This window comes from Marmota marmota, unplaced genomic scaffold (assembly GCF_001458135.2).
Source record: "Marmota marmota marmota unplaced genomic scaffold, marMar, whole genome shotgun sequence".
Lineage (NCBI taxonomy): Eukaryota > Metazoa > Chordata > Mammalia > Rodentia > Sciuridae > Marmota > Marmota marmota.
Genome location: NW_026000240.1, coordinates 32,407,824 through 32,427,231, shown reverse-complemented (window position 1 = coordinate 32,427,231; position 19,408 = coordinate 32,407,824). Strand labels below are relative to the sequence as shown.

The following is a 19,408-nucleotide window of genomic DNA, read 5'->3' as shown; positions in this document are numbered from 1 at the left end:
CCCCCCTTCAAGCTAGGGAAAGCAAACCTTTTAAACCCAAACACCGTTTTCCATCTGTGGTGGCTTATCCTTGTCCTTCTTCCCCTCTGTGCCCGTTTCTCTTCCACATTTACTCCCTAATGTCATGTTCAATTTTTTGGTTCCATCATAGCATGTGTGGACACAGAGGAAGCAGACATCTATCTGCTCATTGACGGCTCCGGGAGCACACAGGCCACAGACTTTCAAGAGATGAAAACCTTCCTGTCGGAGGTGGTAGGGATGTTCAACATCGCCCCCCATAAAGTGCGCGTGGGGGCTGTTCAGTACGCCGACAGCTGGGACTTGGAATTTGAGATCAATAAGTACTCCAACAAGCACGATTTGGGAAAGGCCATCGAGAACATCAGGCAGATGGGTGGGAATACAAACACGGGCGCAGCCCTGAATTTCACACTGAAGTTGTTGCAAAAAGCAAAGAAGCAGCGGGGAAACAAAGTGCCTTGCCATCTCGTCATTTTGACGAATGGCATGTCCAAGGATAGCATCTTGGAGCCTGCCAATAGACTGAGAGAGGAGAACATCCGTGTCTATGCCATCGGGGTCAAGGAGGCCAACCAAACACAGCTACGAGAAATCACAGGAGAGGAGAAGAGGGTGTACTACGTGCACAACTTTGATGCGTTGAAAGACATAAGGAACCAAGTTGTCCAAGAAATCTGTGCTGAAGAAGGTGAGAGAAATGGTGGCCCTTGCCTTTTGACTTTAGCTCACACATCGCCTTCATGGTGATGTTTGACATTGCTGGTTAAGGGGAACAATGTACATTGCTAAGTTGAGAATTGTTGATCTGTGCAACTATAACCGTGTTTGTTCTCTAGAAAAAACAAAAAAACAAAAAACAGCCCACTGTAGTGTTGTTCTAATTGATACCGTTCAATTACTGATATAATTGAAAAATAACAAAAATATTTGGAAGGATTCTCCCTAATAATAATTAATTAGCTTTCTCCAACAAATCCCTGCAGGCTAGATATGTGGTTAGATGTCACCTGTATCATATGATCAAGTGACTTCAGATTTCCAGGAGTACTTAGGGTTCACTTAAATTTCTGTTTTATAGCACTTTTATGAAATCTGTAAGTCGGTGGTTTTCAATCAGATGTTATTCCCCTCTGGTTGAATGTGGTAACTTCTAGAGATATTTTGGTGTCATAATCATGAAGCCCTGCTAGCATCCAATGAGAAGAGGTCAGGGATACTGCTAAACATCCCAATGTATCCTACAATGCAGACTGCTTTACTTACCTACTAATAATCCTTACCAAGCACGTGTTTAACTTCCACACTAGATCATTTGTGGTTTGGATTCTCCTGTTTACTCTTCTTTATTTATTTTTCTTTTTTGGCATGGAGTTGTCTTGAATAAACATGCTAATTTCTCTTATGCAGCCTGCAAGGACATGAAAGCTGACATCATGTTTTTGGTGGACAGCTCTGGCAGCATAGGACCTGAAAACTTCCAGAAAATGAAAATATTTATGAAAAACCTGGTGAGCAAATCTCAGATTGGGGCAGATCGGGTGCAAATCGGCGTAGTGCAGTTCAGTGACATCAATAAGGAGGAGTTTCAGCTCAACAGGTTCACTACCCAAAGCGACATTTCAAATGCAATAGACCAAATGGCTCACATTGGAGAAACTACCTTGACTGGTGGCGCCCTGACCTTCGTGTCTCAGTACTTCAGCCCCGCCAAGGGGGCCCGGCCCAACGTCAGGAAGTTTCTCATCCTCATCACAGATGGTGAAGCTCAGGACATAGTAAAGGACCCAGCAGTCGCCCTCCGGCAAGAAGGCATCATTATCTACTCTGTGGGAGTATTTGGCTCCAATGTCACCCAGCTCGAGGAGATCAGTGGGAGGCCAGAGATGGTTTTTTATGTTGAGAATTTTGACATCCTGCAGCACATTGAAGATGATCTTGTTTTGGGAATATGCAGTCCCCATGAAGGTAGGCATGCCTGTGTTCATGAGTGGGAATATCTGAGCACCAGATGTGGATATGAGTCATTTTCTTCTGGAATTAAGTAGAGCTCTATTTGGACCCCGTAATATTTTCATTAAATTGAAGTGTTTATGCTAGGATTTTTCACACACACACACACACACACGTGTATATATATATATATATATTGGGGGTGCTAGAGATTGAACTCAGGGCTACTCCACCACTGAGCCACATCCCCAGCCCTATTTTGTATTTTATTTAGAGTCAGGGTCTCACTGAGTTCCTTAGTGCCTCATTTTTGCTGAGGCTGGCTTTGAACTCCTGATCCTCCTGCCTCGGCCTCCCAAGCCACTGGGATTGCAAGTATGCGCCACCATTCCTGGCACTGACCTGTTGAACTAAATAGACAGTCAAGAGCAATTTGGGTTCGTCTAGTCTCATTCCTGTTTTAGACAAATAGACCTGAGGTGATGAATCCTTTATTTAAGAAAAGTGGTACCATACCAAGTCTTAGCTCAGGTTCCCAGCTGATCAGAAGTTCTTGTGGAGGTGATTTATTGAGGAGGTATTTTCAGAAGAAGAAGAAGAAGAGGAGGGCAGGGCATAGGTAGGTGCTAAGCAAGGAGTTCATTCTAGCTGGAGTCTAGTTACAGCCTGATCCCATGGGAGCTCTACATCATGAGTTAGAGAAAGAACTGGCCCTATCTTAAGATGAGGGGTCCAGACTGCATACACTGTGCCACTAGATTACATGTGGGTTTCTGAGGCAGTCAGGAGGGGCATAACTTCTAGACAAAGGGTAGTTAGTCTTTAAGCCTGGTATCCAGTCTCTATGGGCTATTTTTTTTCTTTTTGTAATTTCTAAAAATAATACTTAATCAAAGGAGATATTTACGAAAACATTTTGATATACATTAAATATTATAAAGAAGGACTGTGGTAAGGGGAACTTGAACAATGAATGTTTCAAAGGAAGTAAAGAGCAGTGTCCCCAATCTCTGCCTATGATGCTGCAGAGTAATGGAAGTCATCAAACAAATGCTCAGGGCTGGGGATGTAGCTCAGCTGTAGAGCACTTGCCTGTGACATGTGTGAGGCTCTGAGTTCAATCTCCAGAATAAAAACAAAACAAAAACCAGATCAACAAATAGAAGGGGCCGATTTATCCTGTGACCCCAGGGGCTTAACAGCAGGCATATTGAAAAGTCTACGTGGGCGATGGATCTTAATGGGATTTTAGGGGAGGAGAGGGACATTCAAGTAACGGTTCTGTCCAACTCCCACTACAAGGTTTGATGATCATGGCCTGTGTTTTGTAGAAAGGGGAGTACACCTTGTTTTTAATCCCTGGTAATTCCATCCAGAACAAATATGAACCCGTTGAAAGCTTCCAAAGCTGAGCAATCTACCCACCCACCTCCAGTCCCCTGAGTCATCCAAGCAAGATTTGCAGGCAGCCTAAGACCAGAGGGACCTAGCTCCTTCTTTAGTGGAGTCAGACTTCCTTGGAATTTGGTTTATGGCTCTGTACACAAGGTCTCCAATTAGCAGTTAGGTATATTGGCTCTGGGGTTTTCAACAGTCCTGCACATGGCCAATGACTGGGTCACAGAGGAGGAGATACAGACACTCTCGGAGGGGGAGGGGGAGGAGAGTACTTCCTCCCAGTCCCATTTCTCAAGAAGGGATGAGTTAACACTTGGATCATACCTTTCTAAGGCCTGCAGAGACAATGCACTATGTAAGGTCAGAAGGACTTGCCTTCTTAGCGAGAAAACTTCTCCAGAATGGATGAGTTGGCGCTTCGAACTCAGAATAGATGAGCTCCTTTAGATGGAACATGCTTCTCATGAATTACTAATTGGGGTCTTTCCTGCTCTACTTTTCCATGGCCTTGACCTCAGGTTTAAGAAGTTCAGAGTGTCATACTAAGACAATTAAACTGGGCCAAGGGAGAAATGGGCTTTTTTTTTTTTCATGTGGCCGCCCAATATGAAAATAAATAGATGTTTCAGGAAGGTCAAAGGGGGATAAAATGTAACCTTGAAAGTCAGCCATCATAACTATGAAAAAAATATAGTATTGCCAAATTAATTTTTATTCGGTTATTTCCTCAAAGTTTTATCTTAGGAATAAGATCTCAAGATCCCTATAGCCTTAAAGAAAAAAAGACAAATTCATTTAAATGAAAACACATGTTGAAGGAAACATTTATATGGGAAAATTTACATGAAACTTTGATTTGGGTTTTTTAGTCCAAAGGATTTTTTGAAAATTTATTCCCGATGATCTTGTGTTTGTTTTTCCACCCCTCCCAAACCTTTGGTAGGTTTCCCTTCGTACCTGCCTGGTCTTGAAAACTTACCTGATCATCATTATGTATTGGCAGTGCAAAAGTGCATGTGTCTCTATTATCCAGGGAATTGATATTTTAATGTTCAGCATGATCCCATGCAATGGAAACACCAGCAATTAAAAAAACAAAAAAACAGTTTGGGGACTCTCCAAAGCTAATCCATATTGATTTTTCCTTCCCTCCCTCTTCTAGAATGCAAGCGGATTGAAATTCTGGATGTTGTGTTTGTGATCGATAGCTCTGGCAGCATTGATTACGATGAATACAATATCATGAAGGACTTCATGATTGGCTTAGTGAAAAAAGCTGATGTTGGAAAGAACCAGGTCCGGTTTGGAGCCCTGAAGTACGCTGATGACCCAGAGGTACTGTTTTATCTGGGTGATCTTGGCACAAAATTGGAGGTGATTTCAGTGCTCCAGAATGACCAGCCCATGGGGGGCAACACTTACACAGCAGAGGCACTAGCCTTCTCAGACCACATGTTCACTGAAGCCAGGGGCAGCCGCCTGCACAAGGGGGTCCCCCAAGTCCTCATCGTGATCACCGATGGGGAATCTCACGATGCTGATAAACTCAATGCCACTGCAAAGGCCTTGCGGGACAAAGGCATTCTCGTCCTGGCTGTGGGCATTGCTGGTGCCAATCCTGTGGAGCTGTTAGCGATGGCAGGATCAAGAGATAAGTACTACTTTGTGGAGACTTTTGGAGGCCTGAAGGGGATCTTTTCAGATGTCTCAGCCAGTGTCTGTAACTCTTCAAAAGTTGGTAAGCCTTGTCCATCAAGTTTTTCCTTGTTATTAGCATAGGGCCAAATGCGGGAGATGCCAAAGCGATAGTCCTTAAGGGAGAAGTTTTCCAGAGAAGAGAATGAGCCAAACTTGTTTCAGCAGACTCCCCTACTCTGAGATTCCAGAACGTGGGAAAACCTCAGGGTCACTTTGTTCAGCCTCCTCCCTCAAAAGAAGTACCTTCTCCAACTTCCTGATCACTTTTCCTAAACTATTCTAATGATGGGGAATTCACCAGTTTGGAACAGGCTTTATTTATTTATTAAATCACAGGTTATTCTACCCACTGGTTTTTCTCCCTGGTTTACATAAGAAATAAAATTCTATCTCTAAGAATCAGCATGAAATCTTCTTGTGTCCATGGTTAGGAATCCCCTGTTTATTCACTTATTTCTAATATGGCACAAGTTCATCTAAAATGTCATCTTACACTTTGGGGTTAGAGGGAGATTATGTGTTACTAAAATGTCTTAGTATTTTTCCCAAGACATATTTTACGGAAAAAAAAACCCACTATTTTTATTAGATGAATGGCTGTTAATGCACAATTTCAACATCTTGGTGCCGTTCTTTTCTCAAAATCATTTTAACTTTTCTGGTTTTCGTATGCCTTGCATCCATAGAACACAACTACCATCTTTTTCTTTGATGAAACTAACAGAATCTTTCTGGGTCTTCACTGGGACAGACCTCTTTATAGAAAACAAGGACAAATCTCCTTGTGGTTAATTCCTAAAATTTGATTTGTCCTTCTCGAGTCCCCTGTGAAAGACGGCTCTGCATTTTTGTATTGAAAAGTTCTTTGAGCAGAAAAACAGTACTTGCTTTCTTTTATTGGAATCTGAAATGAAGGAGTTTAATGAGCTGACCCATTCCTGAAGGCTCTCCTGTATTTCTTTTGATGTCTTCCTTATCTGGACGGCAGGAATCTCCTCCGATACCTTTAATCTTCTCTGAGGTGACAATGAGATGTAATTAAGTTGGGTCAGTGGTGGGATCACTGGGGAATTCTGGGAAATGATAATGCTTACCAGAAAGCCAAGGATCACACAGGACTGTGTGCCAAGTATAACTCACTCGTTGGCCTCTTATCCTTTTTGTTTTGTATTTGCTGTATTAATACCAGAGAAGTAGCTCAAACATACTAAATTGTTTACTCAAAAATATTTTTTTTCCTCAGGTAGGTATTTTTTGCCTACGTATCAAAAAGAGGGCTGAAAGAGGAGGAAAATCAACTAGATATACACCAGAAGGCATGCTCTTAAGTCCTCCCATTGATTCGACCTAATAAACCAGAAAAACATTTATTGGCTCAACTGGCCAGAGAGGCCAAGTCAATAACGTGAACCATCTGTTTCTGTTTGAATTCCTCAATGGATATGTGTTATTTTGGTTTTTTTCCTTGCTGTGCTACTACTTTCCCTGGGCTTTCTGGAAGGGTTAAGACTAGATTGCAGATGAGAAAAAGTTTTTTTCTAGCACCATTCCCAGCTCTCTGGCATGTCAGAAAAGAAAATGGCGTCAGACCAAATGGACAAGCCAAGAGAAATATCAAGAGATGTGTGAGTAGTTCATGCCTGTGTTGCCTTTATGAACTGATCATTTGTTTTTACTTCCTTCTCCAATTAATGTGACCAGAGAGTAGCATTAAGATAAGAAACCACTTTCAGAAATATTGTCTCTATGTGGCTGTAAACATTTAATTTACTTTTGGTGGATGAAAGAAAAACTAATACTCTGGTTTTTGTCATTGTTGTTCCAATTCCTCTCCTTTGTAGATTGTGAAATTGAAAAAGTAGATCTTGTTTTTCTCATGGATGGTTCAAATAGCATTCACCCAAGTGACTTCAAGAAGATGAAGGAATTTTTAGCATCTATTGTTCAAGACTTTGATGTCAGCCTCAACAGAGTGCGCATAGGAGCCGCCCAGTTTAGCCATACCTACCGGCCAGAGTTTCTACTAGGAACATTCACCGGTGAAAAGGAGATATCGTTTCAGATTGAAAACATCCAGCAGATCTTTGGATACACACACATTGGCGCTGCACTCCGGGAGGTGGGGCATTACTTTAGGCCAGACATGGGCAGTAGGATCAATGCAGGTACCCCGCAGGTGTTGCTGGTCCTCACAGATGGCCAGTCCCAAGACGAAGTGGCTCAGGCTGCTGAAGAGCTGAGACGCAAAGGTGTTGACATCTACTCGGTGGGCATTGGAGATGTGGATGATCAGCAGCTCGTTCAGATTACTGGGACTGCACAAAAAAAGTTGACAGTTCATAATTTTGATGAACTGAAAAAAGTCAAAAAAAGGATTGTTCGCAACATCTGCACCTCGGGGGGTGAGAGCAGTAAGTATTTAATACGTTCTTCATTTTTCATCTCTCCACTGTCTTCAGTCACATTTTCCTCAGGCTCTATGTGCATCCCCTGGGGTTGCTGGGAGAACTTAGATTTGTGCCTCTGGTTTTCACATTTATTATTTTTTTCACAGTTATCAAGTATTTTTGTGACTTGTAGATTGAGAAACAGCATGTTTGGGATTCTATATCTTTTTTTCACCCTCCATCCTGGGGGAGCATGCCCCCTCTGAGAATGGAGAGCCTCAGCTTCAGAGGGTGTGAGGACAGGGCCATTGTTCACAATCTGGCTGGTTTCAGAGGTTGAAGGACATTTTCAAATGAGTAAAGACTTATGATGTTGGTTACCTGGCAGTTGAGCCTACAGGACCTCCAAGTGCCATAGGTACAGATGTGGAAATTCATATCTTTGTTATGAAATTATACCACAGAAACTAATAAATATCTTAAACACATTAGCATATTTTGACACTGTCCCAATAGGTGGAAGTAAAGTGTCTTGAAGGAGAGTAACTATTTTTTTACTTATCATAAAGGCACTCTCCGGGTTGGTAAACATTAACTCCAAATTTCCACCAAGGAAAAGAAAGCCATAGGACATCAAGAGGCCTCTGCAGACAGATAGCCAACTACAAAGTCCCTGCTCCAGCCGATTTTTCTTGGTCAGGTTGCTTAACTTCTCTAACTTTAATTGTCTCACCCATGGAATGTGAATAATAGCATCACCTGGTTTAAAAAGATCACTGTGAGGATTAAATGAGAAATCACATATTTAAACTTTGCTTTGAATAAGCATGACACCTTGGGATGTAATGTAAAAGTCACTTCATTTTTGTCCACCACTGACCCATTAAATTTATTCATGGGGGCTAGCTCTTCCCTTGCCCCTAATCATTTCTAAGAAATAAATGAACCTCCTCTTGGTGATTAATATGTCTATCTCAATGCAGCTATTAAAACTTTAAACTTCATCCAAGGTTATTCCACTTTCCAGCTGGCCACAGACTGCTCACCTGCCATCAGAGAAGAGGCCATACACGGTTGACATTTTGCTCATGGTTCCCATCTTTTACTGCTATCCTTTCTTCCTAGACCCTGTCCCCACCTTGCTAAAACTGGTTTCTTGCCATTCCAGAATGGGGTGGGGAAGGGAGAGGAGGTCCATAGAAGTTTTTACTTGATAATACTTGTCAGGAATTGGTTTTCTTTGATGATAGCCAATGTCCAAAGCTGGGTCCATTTGTGAGTCCTTCAAAGATCCTCTGTCCTATCCCCCATCATCCTTCCTCCCCACCAAGAATCCATTTCTGGGGGCATCTCTCAACTGTAGCTCCTTTGAGGAAGTCAAATATGTCTGAATTCTAGATGGTTCATAAAGCAGGATCCCTTCCTCAGCCTCTGAGCCTCTGGTGATGATTCTGGCTTTATTCTACTGAGGTCTGTATGTACTCCCTCCACTCACCGGCCCCTAGATAGGCTTCTTGGATGGGAGATGAGAGGAGCCCCAATACCTCTTTCTTATACTCAGCCATATCAGTTCCACAAGGAACAGTAGCATGTCACTTGCCCCAGTAAACACTGGAAATTACAGCCCTGTGTCTCACTCCTTAGAGTTTCCAGGCTTAAGTTATCTCTGAACACTCCTCTCTCTTGACTTAGAGGAAATTATCTCGTGTGTGTGTGTGTGTGTGTGTGTGTAAGAGCTCCCAATCATCAACAATGCTCTCCATAAATGTTCTTCTTAGCTCCAATCTCATCTTTTATAAGACCCAGTGTGGGGGTTTACAGTTAAGAGCCCCACCATTGACTAAAAACTGTCTTTGTACTTCCTGCTTTATGATCTACTCATACTTTGGAATGTATCTGATTCCCTCGGCTAAACCTTCTGCATCAATTTCCTGTTTTCACATGAAATATCCATTTCTAGTTATTAGGCAGAAAATTATCTTAAAACAATTTAGTTTCTACTTGAGTGCATAACAAAAAATCATGCGGAACGTAAAATACAAAAATATAAACTACAAGTAGTGAATGAGTTATCTTTAAAGGAAATAGCTGTGAATGCAAAAAAAAAATTAAATAAGGAAAGTACTCTGTATTAAGATAAACTTGAAGTCATTACTCCAGCAAGCAGGAATGTGAGAGCTTTGGATCCAAGCTACGAGCTGAGGACTGATGAGTCTGGAATGAGCACCGATAAACCTTCAAAGGCCTATGAGAATATATTAAGGGATGCCAGTTCTTTAATGCAATATAATAAATCCTCAAATGAGACGGTAACTTGATGTGACTCAAACAAACTAAGCTTAGAGCCTGGACATTCTGCTTCTCATTTTACTTATTCTTTTGGTGATGGAAATGGAACCTAGGGCTTCACACATGCTAGGCCAACACTTCACCACTGAGCTACACTCCCATCTGCTCTGCTTCTTAACAAAAAAATATGCCTAACTTTGAAGAAGTCACTAGCTTTTCTGAGTCTTTGTTTTGTCATTTTTAAAGCTAACTCATCTCTAAGAGTTTCTCCGATTGTAGACTGTGATGCAGAATGCAAAAGTAAAGTCAACTGCATGGAAATATTAAGGATCTTACTGAGAATCAATATCCTTTTGAGCATCTCTGAAGGGTCAAGCCTAGAGCTCTAAGAACTTCAACTGTTATTATCTCATTGACTCTCCTAACACCCTATATGATGTGGAAACAAGGACTGGAGATGTAACTCAATGGTAAAGCACTTGCCTAGTATGTCTGAGGCCCTAGGTTCAATTCCCAGTACCACCAAAATCAATCAATCAATCAATCAATCAATCAAACTATGGAAATTGAAACTCAAAGGAATGTTGGTAGTCCGGTCCGGATCATACAAGAATAATAGATAAAGCATATTTTGAAACCTAAGTCTGTCTGATCCCAACCTCTTCCACCCTAGTCTTTTATTAAATTAACCTGTTTTCTTGATGTAGTTATTGTGCAGATTATCTGGGGCTGACAGTATAAAGAATGAGTGTCAAAGTGTTGTGCTTCACCAATTAATAGCTGGGGTTGATGAGGACGTCAGGGATTAATATCCTTGAAATCGTTTCCACGAGCTGCTGCTTCCGAAGGAAACCACCTGCTGCTAAGTTGACACTTCCAACAGCACAGCACAGTCTAGCAGCAGGACTGGTAACCCGCATGACCTGTCATCATCGGCCACCCAGGAAGTGATAAAATAGGGTGGCTCAACATATGGACTCCCGACAAGCCTGGATCTAAATCCCAAGCATGAGATCCAGTCATAACTGTGAGACCTTGGGCAAACTTCTCTAGGTCACAGCTTCTTCCTCTACAAAATGAACATATTATGAGGGATTCTGCATGTTTCCTGTTATATAAGGACAAGTGAGACCAAGAGTGGGAAGTGCTTGGTAAATGCTCAGTAAGTGTAATAAGTGTAACTTATAATAATAACTTGTTACACTTATTGAGCATTATTGTTAATCTCTGTTATAAAAATTGGAGTAACGGGGTTAGTTTGTAGGAGAAAATTTACCAAGGGTTCTTTGGCTTAGGAACTTTATTGTATTTTCTTAAGATCCTCAGTTTAGACAATGTGAAGATAATTTTTATTTTTCTATTATTTTATTTATTATTATTTTTATTTATTATTATTTTTCTTTTGCCTTATTGGGGATCAAACCTAGGGCCTTACACCTGCTAGGCAAGTGCTCTACCACTGAGCTATATCCCCCAACCCCAAAATTTCAATATTTTAACATATCAGAACTATGTTCACATTTAATATGCCAAATCATCCTACATAGCTAAACTCCAAAGTCTGATTTATAACCTTCACCCAAGCGTACTCTCCTGATTTTTCTCTGGAGGGTGGTTACTCTGTCTACCTAGAGGAAACTTGGACAGTTTTCAGGATGGGAATGTCCAATCTTTTTGGCATGGAGCCCTGAGGAGGTAGCAAAAGAGTCAGGAGTACTTCTCATCTTTTGCACCTGTAATCATGGACAGATGGATCAAAGGGCCTGTTTGAATAGAATGAGGTCAGAGGAAACTTAAGGATTTATTTGATTCAAGGAATGTGAGAAATACAAGGGTAAAATAGAAAATAGTTTCCAACTTTTCTTGACAAGGAGCTCTTTATGTTCCTGCTTTTGCTGGATGCTCTAGAAACAGAACTCCGAGCAACGCTTATGTGCTAATACTTTATTGGAAGTGCAATAAAGTAAAGCAAGACTGAGTAGCAGAGATGCAGGAAAGAAGGGAAAGTGAATACAAGGTGGTACGTTGCCAAGCTACCCATGGCTTCTTAAGAAAGCACAACTGGCACATTGGCCGTGCAAAACATTACCCTGCAGAACCACTGTCCAGACCAGGCCAGCATGTGAGTAAAGGAGAGGATGCATCTTTCCATCTATGTCTCTTGGTTAGCATTTATCCCATGGAGAGTTTGCCCTCCCACCCTACTGGGTGGTGTTATCCAGCTTCTTTGGGAAACTGCTGAGGAAACCAGCAACAGGATGCACCATGCAACACATGTGGGATTGGAAGTGGGAAAGGAGCCAGAGCCTTCTTGACTTCACCTGGGTTACATGCATGTGGGCACCACTGCAGCTCTCTTAGAATGAACACAACAGAGACCCTGTCAAACCTGACCCTCACCCCCGTGTGTTAGGAGACCAAATGGTGGAAGTTGTGGTTCTTCAGTGGACAAAGTCGTAATTCTGTGCAGAGGGAGAAAACAGATATAGGAGTTATAGACACTGGGACTCTTATAGTACCTAACTATATTTCCTTGATCATTCTTTCTTATTTTTCTTCAAAGATACACCTTATTTCAAAGACCCCGTACAAATCTGTCTCCTCCCCAGCTGATAACTACCAACAGGCCCACTTTCCCCACTAGAATCTGTCTTCAAATCTTCTAAATACACCCTAGCCTCTGAGCAGTGTTTCTTAAGACTAACAATCTGCCATCACCAACTCTAACTTATAAGGACTCTTTTTAAAGACTCAGATAATTAGAATCAGCTTTGGGATCTGGCTGGAAAACCACAAGACTGTCCAGTCCAATCTATGCTTTTTTGTTCTTTTGTGTTTTTATTTTGAGATACATAATCCCTTTATCTTCATGTCAAGAAAAGTAATGCCTAGAGAGGGCAAGAGATCTGCCCAAATTCATTTAGCAGTAACAGAGTCATGGCCAGCCCATGCCTGAAACGAAGCCTCCTGTCTTCCCAAAGACCTGCCCCCTGGGCACCCATACTGGGGGACTAGATGAAGGCTCAGAATGCTACTTTTACTTCTCTCTCTCTCTTTTTAAAATTTTTTCCTCTGTAGCCTGTGGATTACCTTCTTAATTTTCTTTTATTGCTCTTCTCTATTCCCATTTCTGTTATCCTAGTTTAATTCCTCATTATAGCTCATAAATCAATTTTAGCCTTCTCCCTAGCTCACATCCAAAACTACCCCTGCCTCCAGTTCATTTGAATCACCTTTGCTGGATTCATTCCAAAGTACAACTCTGATGTGGAAGACTCTAGGCCTCAAGACTTCCAGGGGCTCCTGATTTAGGGCAGTTACCTCTGTAGCATTTTCAGGGCCCACTGCCTGGGAACCCACTCGATCAGTAGGGCCTCATCACTATTGTACTTAGACACCCGGCTGCTCACACAATGTGTTTGCTAAATTCTATTCCTTTGCTCACATTATTATGAGATCATTTATCTTAGTTACTGACTGGTTTTCTTTCCAGAGGTTAAAACAATGCCACAATAAAAATTTCAATCTCAAGTCAAGAGAAGATATAAATTTAAGAGGTTTTTGGAAAGGACATACTCTGATGTTTCCTTCTAACTGCTTTCTTTTTCTTATCCTGCTTTTCTAGTATCCAAGAAGAGAATTTCTAATAAAGTAAAAGATAGCAAACTAAGAAGGCCACTCTTCTGGATGTTTTGATAACATATTGACTTACCTTAAATCTCATGGTGAAAATTGATAATCTAATAGAGCTTTTATTTTCCTTCACTTACCTCCTTTCTCATTGAAAAAAAAAATCAAGTTATGGTCCTTGTTTTAAGAACTGAAGTTGACATTTTGGTTTCAAAGATTTGCAAATGTCCAACTAGCCAGGGTATCTGGGAAGAAATGTAGGCAGGCATTGTCTATACAAAACACACCTGAAAAACTGCTGATCTAAGCAAAGCAAAGCAAAAAGCACTCACTCCTACTTATTGTATCAAGCAAACTGTACATGTTGTTTGCTGTAAAAGGTTGGAATGTTTAACCAACTTAAAAAATCTTGAAGAAAAAGAGTGTGTTGTATGATTTTTATCCTTTAATTATCTACCTTTAGGAAGCTCAGCTTAAAACATCAAACCCATTCTGATTTTTCCAATGCTTGATTTGTCCTGATGTTAAGGATAAAGGCAAAGTCCTTTAAATGAAACACTTCTCCGACTACCTCTAGATTTAAAAATAGAAGTACCTTTATCTTCCTGAAGGGCTGAGGGCTTGACATGATCAAATATGGAGGATTGGATTGCAACTTTCTTTACCTGTAGGACTTAAACGAAGCAAAATCTCAAGAATATTTTGTTTTGTTTTTATTTGTTCCAAAGGAGGAATTAGAGACCCTTTTTGGAAAAATGAATCATCAAAACAAGTCCTCTGAGATTTATTTTATTCTGAATTATTTTCTATATGCAAAATGTTTTTACATTTCCCTTATATTTATTCAAATTTAATATCTACTAAAAGACCTCAGTTGATAAATAGCATGATATGAGTTTCTTGTTGTATTAACATTTCCACAACATACTTTAGAGATATTTAAATGACTTTGCCTATTTAAAGGGGATTATTTCAATGACTACAATAAAATCTTTCAGAAATGTGGTTGCTATAGAACCATCTAGATCATACATCAGATAAAAATAATAATACATTTATACTATTACAGGTTATAAAACAATGGTTCTGAGCCTCCTCCATTCTCCTTTCCCTTTCTTGTCTTCCAACTTCATACCTGGAATCGAAATAAAAATTCCAAGAGCCTAGAATCAGTCAAGTAAAAGTTTGCTGATTTGGTAAGACATGCTTTTCCCTTGAATCCTAGATTGTTTTGTGGATATTGTGGTTGGATTTGACATCTCAACTCAGCTGAAAGGGCAGACTTTTCTGGAAGGCCAGCCTTGGATGGAAACCTATCTTCAAGACCTCTTACGTGCCATCAGCTCCCTCAACGGGGTAAGCTGTGAGGTGGGCACTGAGACTCAGGTCAGTGTGGCTTTCCAAGTGACAAATGCCATGGAAAAACATTTTCCCAAGTTTGAGATCTACAGTGAAAACATCCTGAACAGCTTGAAGGGGGTGACAGTTAAAGGCCCGTCTCTTCTCAACGCAAACCTCTTGAGTTCCCTGTGGGACGCGTTCCAGAATAAGTCAGCGACTCGGGGAAAGGTAACCTGGCTTGATTTTATTTGTTGCTGTGTGATTGCAGTGAAGTTCTTTGACTCGTCTTTCTTTTCTTTTTTAACACATTCCAGGTGGCCCTTTTATTTTCAGATGGATTGGACGACGATGTTGAAAAACTTGAACAAAAATCAGATGAACTTAGAAAAGAAGGTACTGGACAGGTGTGGGGGAAGTGGCACTTATTAACTTTACAATCTCAGAGCCCACCTCTTGCTCTTAAGTTTCCAGGCACTCAAATAACCCTGAACTTGGCAGTCTTTCTACTTTGTATGCACCCAATAGAACACATGGACCCTGAGAACATTTTGACATCTGCTTTCTTCCTCCACTGTGTGTCGGAAACAGCTCTGAATACCACATCCAGTCCCTTGTCTTGTATCACTGAGTTTCTTCTTCCCAATCTTTCCTGGAGAAGGTTTCTTTTCCCCTTACCCTGCATTATCTAATATTTCTACATCTTTAGAGTCAATGAAAGCAAATGGGATATTTCTCCTTGACCAAGGAATATGAGAGTTGGATTATTTTCTTCTAGAAGTGGCAAGCATTACTGGACATGTTTATTCATGTTTTGGGGCTTTATAATCAGTTCCTTCCTTCAGACCATAGATGGACCAGCCATGGCCTTGGTGAGGTAATAAAGCTCTGGCACCAGGTTTTTAGCTTTAAGAACCAATGGCCAGTCTTACTTATTGTCAGTTCTTATTACAATATGGATCAGCGGAGGCAAAAGGATCCAAGTGTTCTTTCTGGTTTGACTAAGAATGGAAACACTCTCCTGTAAGTGGGTGTTATTGTTGGTCCACCCTGGTCCCCTTTATTGGCAGGACCACCCATCTGCCAACTGTGGTTGAGTATATTGGCTACTAAAAAGTCACAGCTTACTCAGTCTCTGAAGAATTAGTCGTGGCCAGAGGAAGCCACCTCACCTGGCAGATTGCTCCCCACCCCATCCCTGGGCAGCAGATATAGTAGGAAGATTTGAACCTTTGCCTCAAAGTGTGCAATTTGTGCTCCAGAGCTCCCTGGGATCAGGCTAACCTTAAACTCAAGCTGAAATGCTATCTTGCTCACCTTCTTTCCCTGCCCTAACCCTTATTCCCTCTACCTTTTTCTTAGAGTTCTTCCTCAAAAAAAATTGTATGCATTGAGTTCTCCTCTAAGGCTCTGCCTCCAGGGAAACTGGCCTTCTTAGGAACTGAAGACAACGTACTAAGATACTGAGACAACGTACTTAGGATATCTGCCCCAAAGGTTCACTAGTAGAGGCTGACTGGACTTCATCTTTTCTGTTTGGTTCTCTCCCCTCAATCGTCAATAAATTGCAAAGTTCTCTAAACTTACAGCTTTTCTTTCACCCTTCGTAGGACACTCTTTATCAAGCCTTTGATCATGAACTTAGCAATTAGGATTTTAATTAAGATTGAGAACAAGAGCTCTTAGTTTGGGTGGGCACTTTTGTAGAAGCCATTGTTCTTTTTAATCATCTCAGCTTTCCTTCTGTGGGGAAAAGATGTATCTCTTTCAGACAGCATTGAAGTTTCTTCCAGGAGATGCCTTGGAAAATTCAGAATGCTAAGACCAATCCTTTCTTCCAACTCCCACTAGAAAAGTTGTAAATCAGTGTTAACTTTAGAAATTAGATTTTTAAAATAATAGTCTCAGAAATTTAGAATCTTTGAAAAATAGCCCAAGGAATGAAGTTTCTAATGTTCTCTAAAAGGCGTCAAATGACTCTCAATATGGAAAAGAAGTACCCCTGGCTTCATATATGACATTAGTTGATGGATCCTATGATCTAATACCTAGAAGAGCCACCTTAATTTGAGGTCACATATATACACATGTAAACTGCACAATCACCATGTAACAAAAGGAGATAAGAGAAAAGGATCCTAAATGGCAGATAGTTTCAAAACTTATCTTTGTGGGCAGAAGTTGAAATCAGTTTTTAATTTTTTAAAATTGAATACCCTAGAATCTACTCAGTGAATCTTTATTCTCCCAAGTTTTGAAATCTCTTCTTTCTTAATTCCTTCTTCGGAATTGAAGACAACGTACTTAAGATACTCAATTACTGGATGAGACTAAAGGGAGCATGGCTGGAGTCTCCTATTCTGAGAAAAAGCAGTTATAAATAATAATTATATGCATATTTCCTGAAAGTTAACAATCCCATGTTTCTTGTAACTCTTAAATTTTTACCTTTCCTGGAACTTAATAAGAAAAATATGAGATGTGAGAAGACTTTCCCTCCCTTATAAATAGACCTATAAGCATGCCTTCTCACTATTGCTAATCTCCAATCAGTGTGTACAGCTCTCCCTATCCCAGCCCACCTAATAACCTCTTTTCTTCTTCTCCCATTTTATTCCCATTCTAGAAGGGTGACAAACTGTTCTGGTTTGCTTGGGACAAGCCAGAAACTTTGAGCTCTACAGCTAGGCAAGTCTCAGGTACCTTGGGATGAGTTGGTCACCCTATTCCTTGGCAATCTTTCTTTTATTCCATTTACACCAGCCATTCCATTTCTCTCTTATGGAACTCAAGACACTCCAATATTCCCCTGAAACTTAATTCTTTTCATTGTCCTCTTTGTCTTTGCCTCACTTTATTCAAAATTACATCATATAAATGTACCTTAGAAGTCATCTTGACTCTCTTAAACAATCTACTCTTAAACAATCTACTCTGGTGTGTTGGACCCAAATCCTATCCAAATAATCTCTTACCCACCTGTACTCAAATGAGAAGCCAATGGAATTGGGGTTTTCATCAAACTAAATTTACACAGTTTTAGGATTGCCCTTTATTTCATGATCATATCCTTAGTGCATTTTTGTTAAAATGTCCTTTTGAGTGCAAGGCTTCACAATTAGGCCAAGTGAAAACCTAAAAATACCAATGTAGCCAATCATTTTGTTTATTTATTAAATAGGGTTATAATCATATCCAAGAACCCAGAGGATTCTCATGTAAACCAACTTCCAGGCATGTTGTGACTATTGACAAATGGTAGCATTATAGTGATTGTCAAGTCTATTTAATCTTCCTGTTTGCAAAATAACGTCATTGACAAACCTATGTTAGTGCTAAAAGTTTTCTTTAAAAATATGCTTATTCATAAAATTCCAATCATAAACCACAGTTCCCAATGATTATGTATCATCCCTTTCAAGCTGGGTGATACGTTTGTTACCATGAGGTCATCTAAAGATTTAACCTGCATGTAAATGACTTGGGAATTTTGTTAAAATACAAATTCTGACTCAGTAAATAGGGGATGTGGACTGAGAGTCTACATTTTTTAAAGGATCAGTTTCTCACTCAGTTATGTACTTGATTGAAAGATATTAGTCAGAGTAGGTACATAGCCCAAGAAATTCTGTATTTCTGAAAGCTTCTTGGTGATTGAAATGTTACTGTTTCAAGAATCCTCCATTTAGTGGCAAAAATGTACAACTTTTACTTTCTTGAATTTCTCTGTACTTTAGCATGCTCTTTGTCTTTTTAAAAATGTTGTTCTAGTTGGTTATACAGTAGAATGGTTTTTGACACATTGTACACAGATGGAGCACAACTTCTCATTCCTCTGGCTGTACATGGTACAGAGTCACACCAGTAGTTTAATCATATGTGCATATAGGATAATAATATCCCTCTCATTCCACTGTCCTTCCCACTTCCATAGCCCCTCCCTTCCCCTCATTCCCTTCTGCCCAATCCATAGTCCCTTCATTCTTCCCTACCCACACCCCTCATTATGGATTAGCATGCTCTTTTTTTTTAACTCACTGTCCTACTTCAAATTATAAGGGTATTGAAGTTTCTATTATTTTTTCCGCTTTCTCCAATTTAATAAGTTTATTGCAGTCATGTTAGTTCTTAGATTTATATCATATGGTTAGGGTACATAGACAATAAAATTGAGTGTTCTTTTTGCAACTGTTTATTGAGAATAGCAATTTAAAAATACAGAAAGACTAATCAATCTACCTCACATGGGCAATTGTAAACTGTGTTAAATAGGCCTGAATGCACTCATAACCGTGGCTCTGGATGGAGCTGCCTATTCAAGTGACCTGGCTGATCTCCTCTACATTGAATTTGGGAAAGGATTTGAGTACAGGACACAGTTCACTATTGGCATGAGGGATCTTGGGAGTCGGCTGTCAAAGCAGCTGGTAAGTCATTCAGAAAAGACTGGACATTTTTAAATTTCAGTTATCTTGTATATATGTTTCATATTTATGTGTATACATTTGAACTAATTCTGATCATTTGGGGAGTGGAGGGAGGCTTTTCAGTATCAGTGAGCAGCCTAAAAGTAAGGGGTGTTTGAAAAATATATAGTTTAGTAGAGATAGGTCAAAACATGCTTAAATGATAAGTTTGGTAAAAAATAAAAGGAAAAAAAGAGAGGGGGGAGGGAGGGAGGGAGGGAGAGAGAG

General features: G+C 40.3%; 1 protein-coding gene across 4 annotated transcripts in view; it reads left to right on the top strand.

Annotated features, from left to right (window-relative positions):
* Positions 1–19,408, top strand: part of Col6a6 (collagen type VI alpha 6 chain) — a 154,106-nt gene that overhangs the window by 51,535 nt on the left and 83,163 nt on the right. For all 4 annotated transcript variants that reach the window (XR_007344131.1, XR_007344132.1, XM_048794213.1 and 1 more), the window contains exons 6-12: positions 152–712; positions 1,432–1,989; positions 4,535–5,110; positions 6,912–7,481; positions 14,602–14,945; positions 15,032–15,110; positions 18,987–19,141. Coding sequence is in view for 2 of the 4 variants with exons in the window: in XM_048794213.1 (XP_048650170.1) it covers positions 152–712; positions 1,432–1,989; positions 4,535–5,110; positions 6,912–7,481; positions 14,602–14,945; positions 15,032–15,110; positions 18,987–19,141 (2,843 nt within the window). In the remaining 2 variants the exon portion in view is untranslated. The remainder of the gene's footprint in view (positions 1–151; positions 713–1,431; positions 1,990–4,534; positions 5,111–6,911; positions 7,482–14,601; positions 14,946–15,031; positions 15,111–18,986; positions 19,142–19,408) is intronic.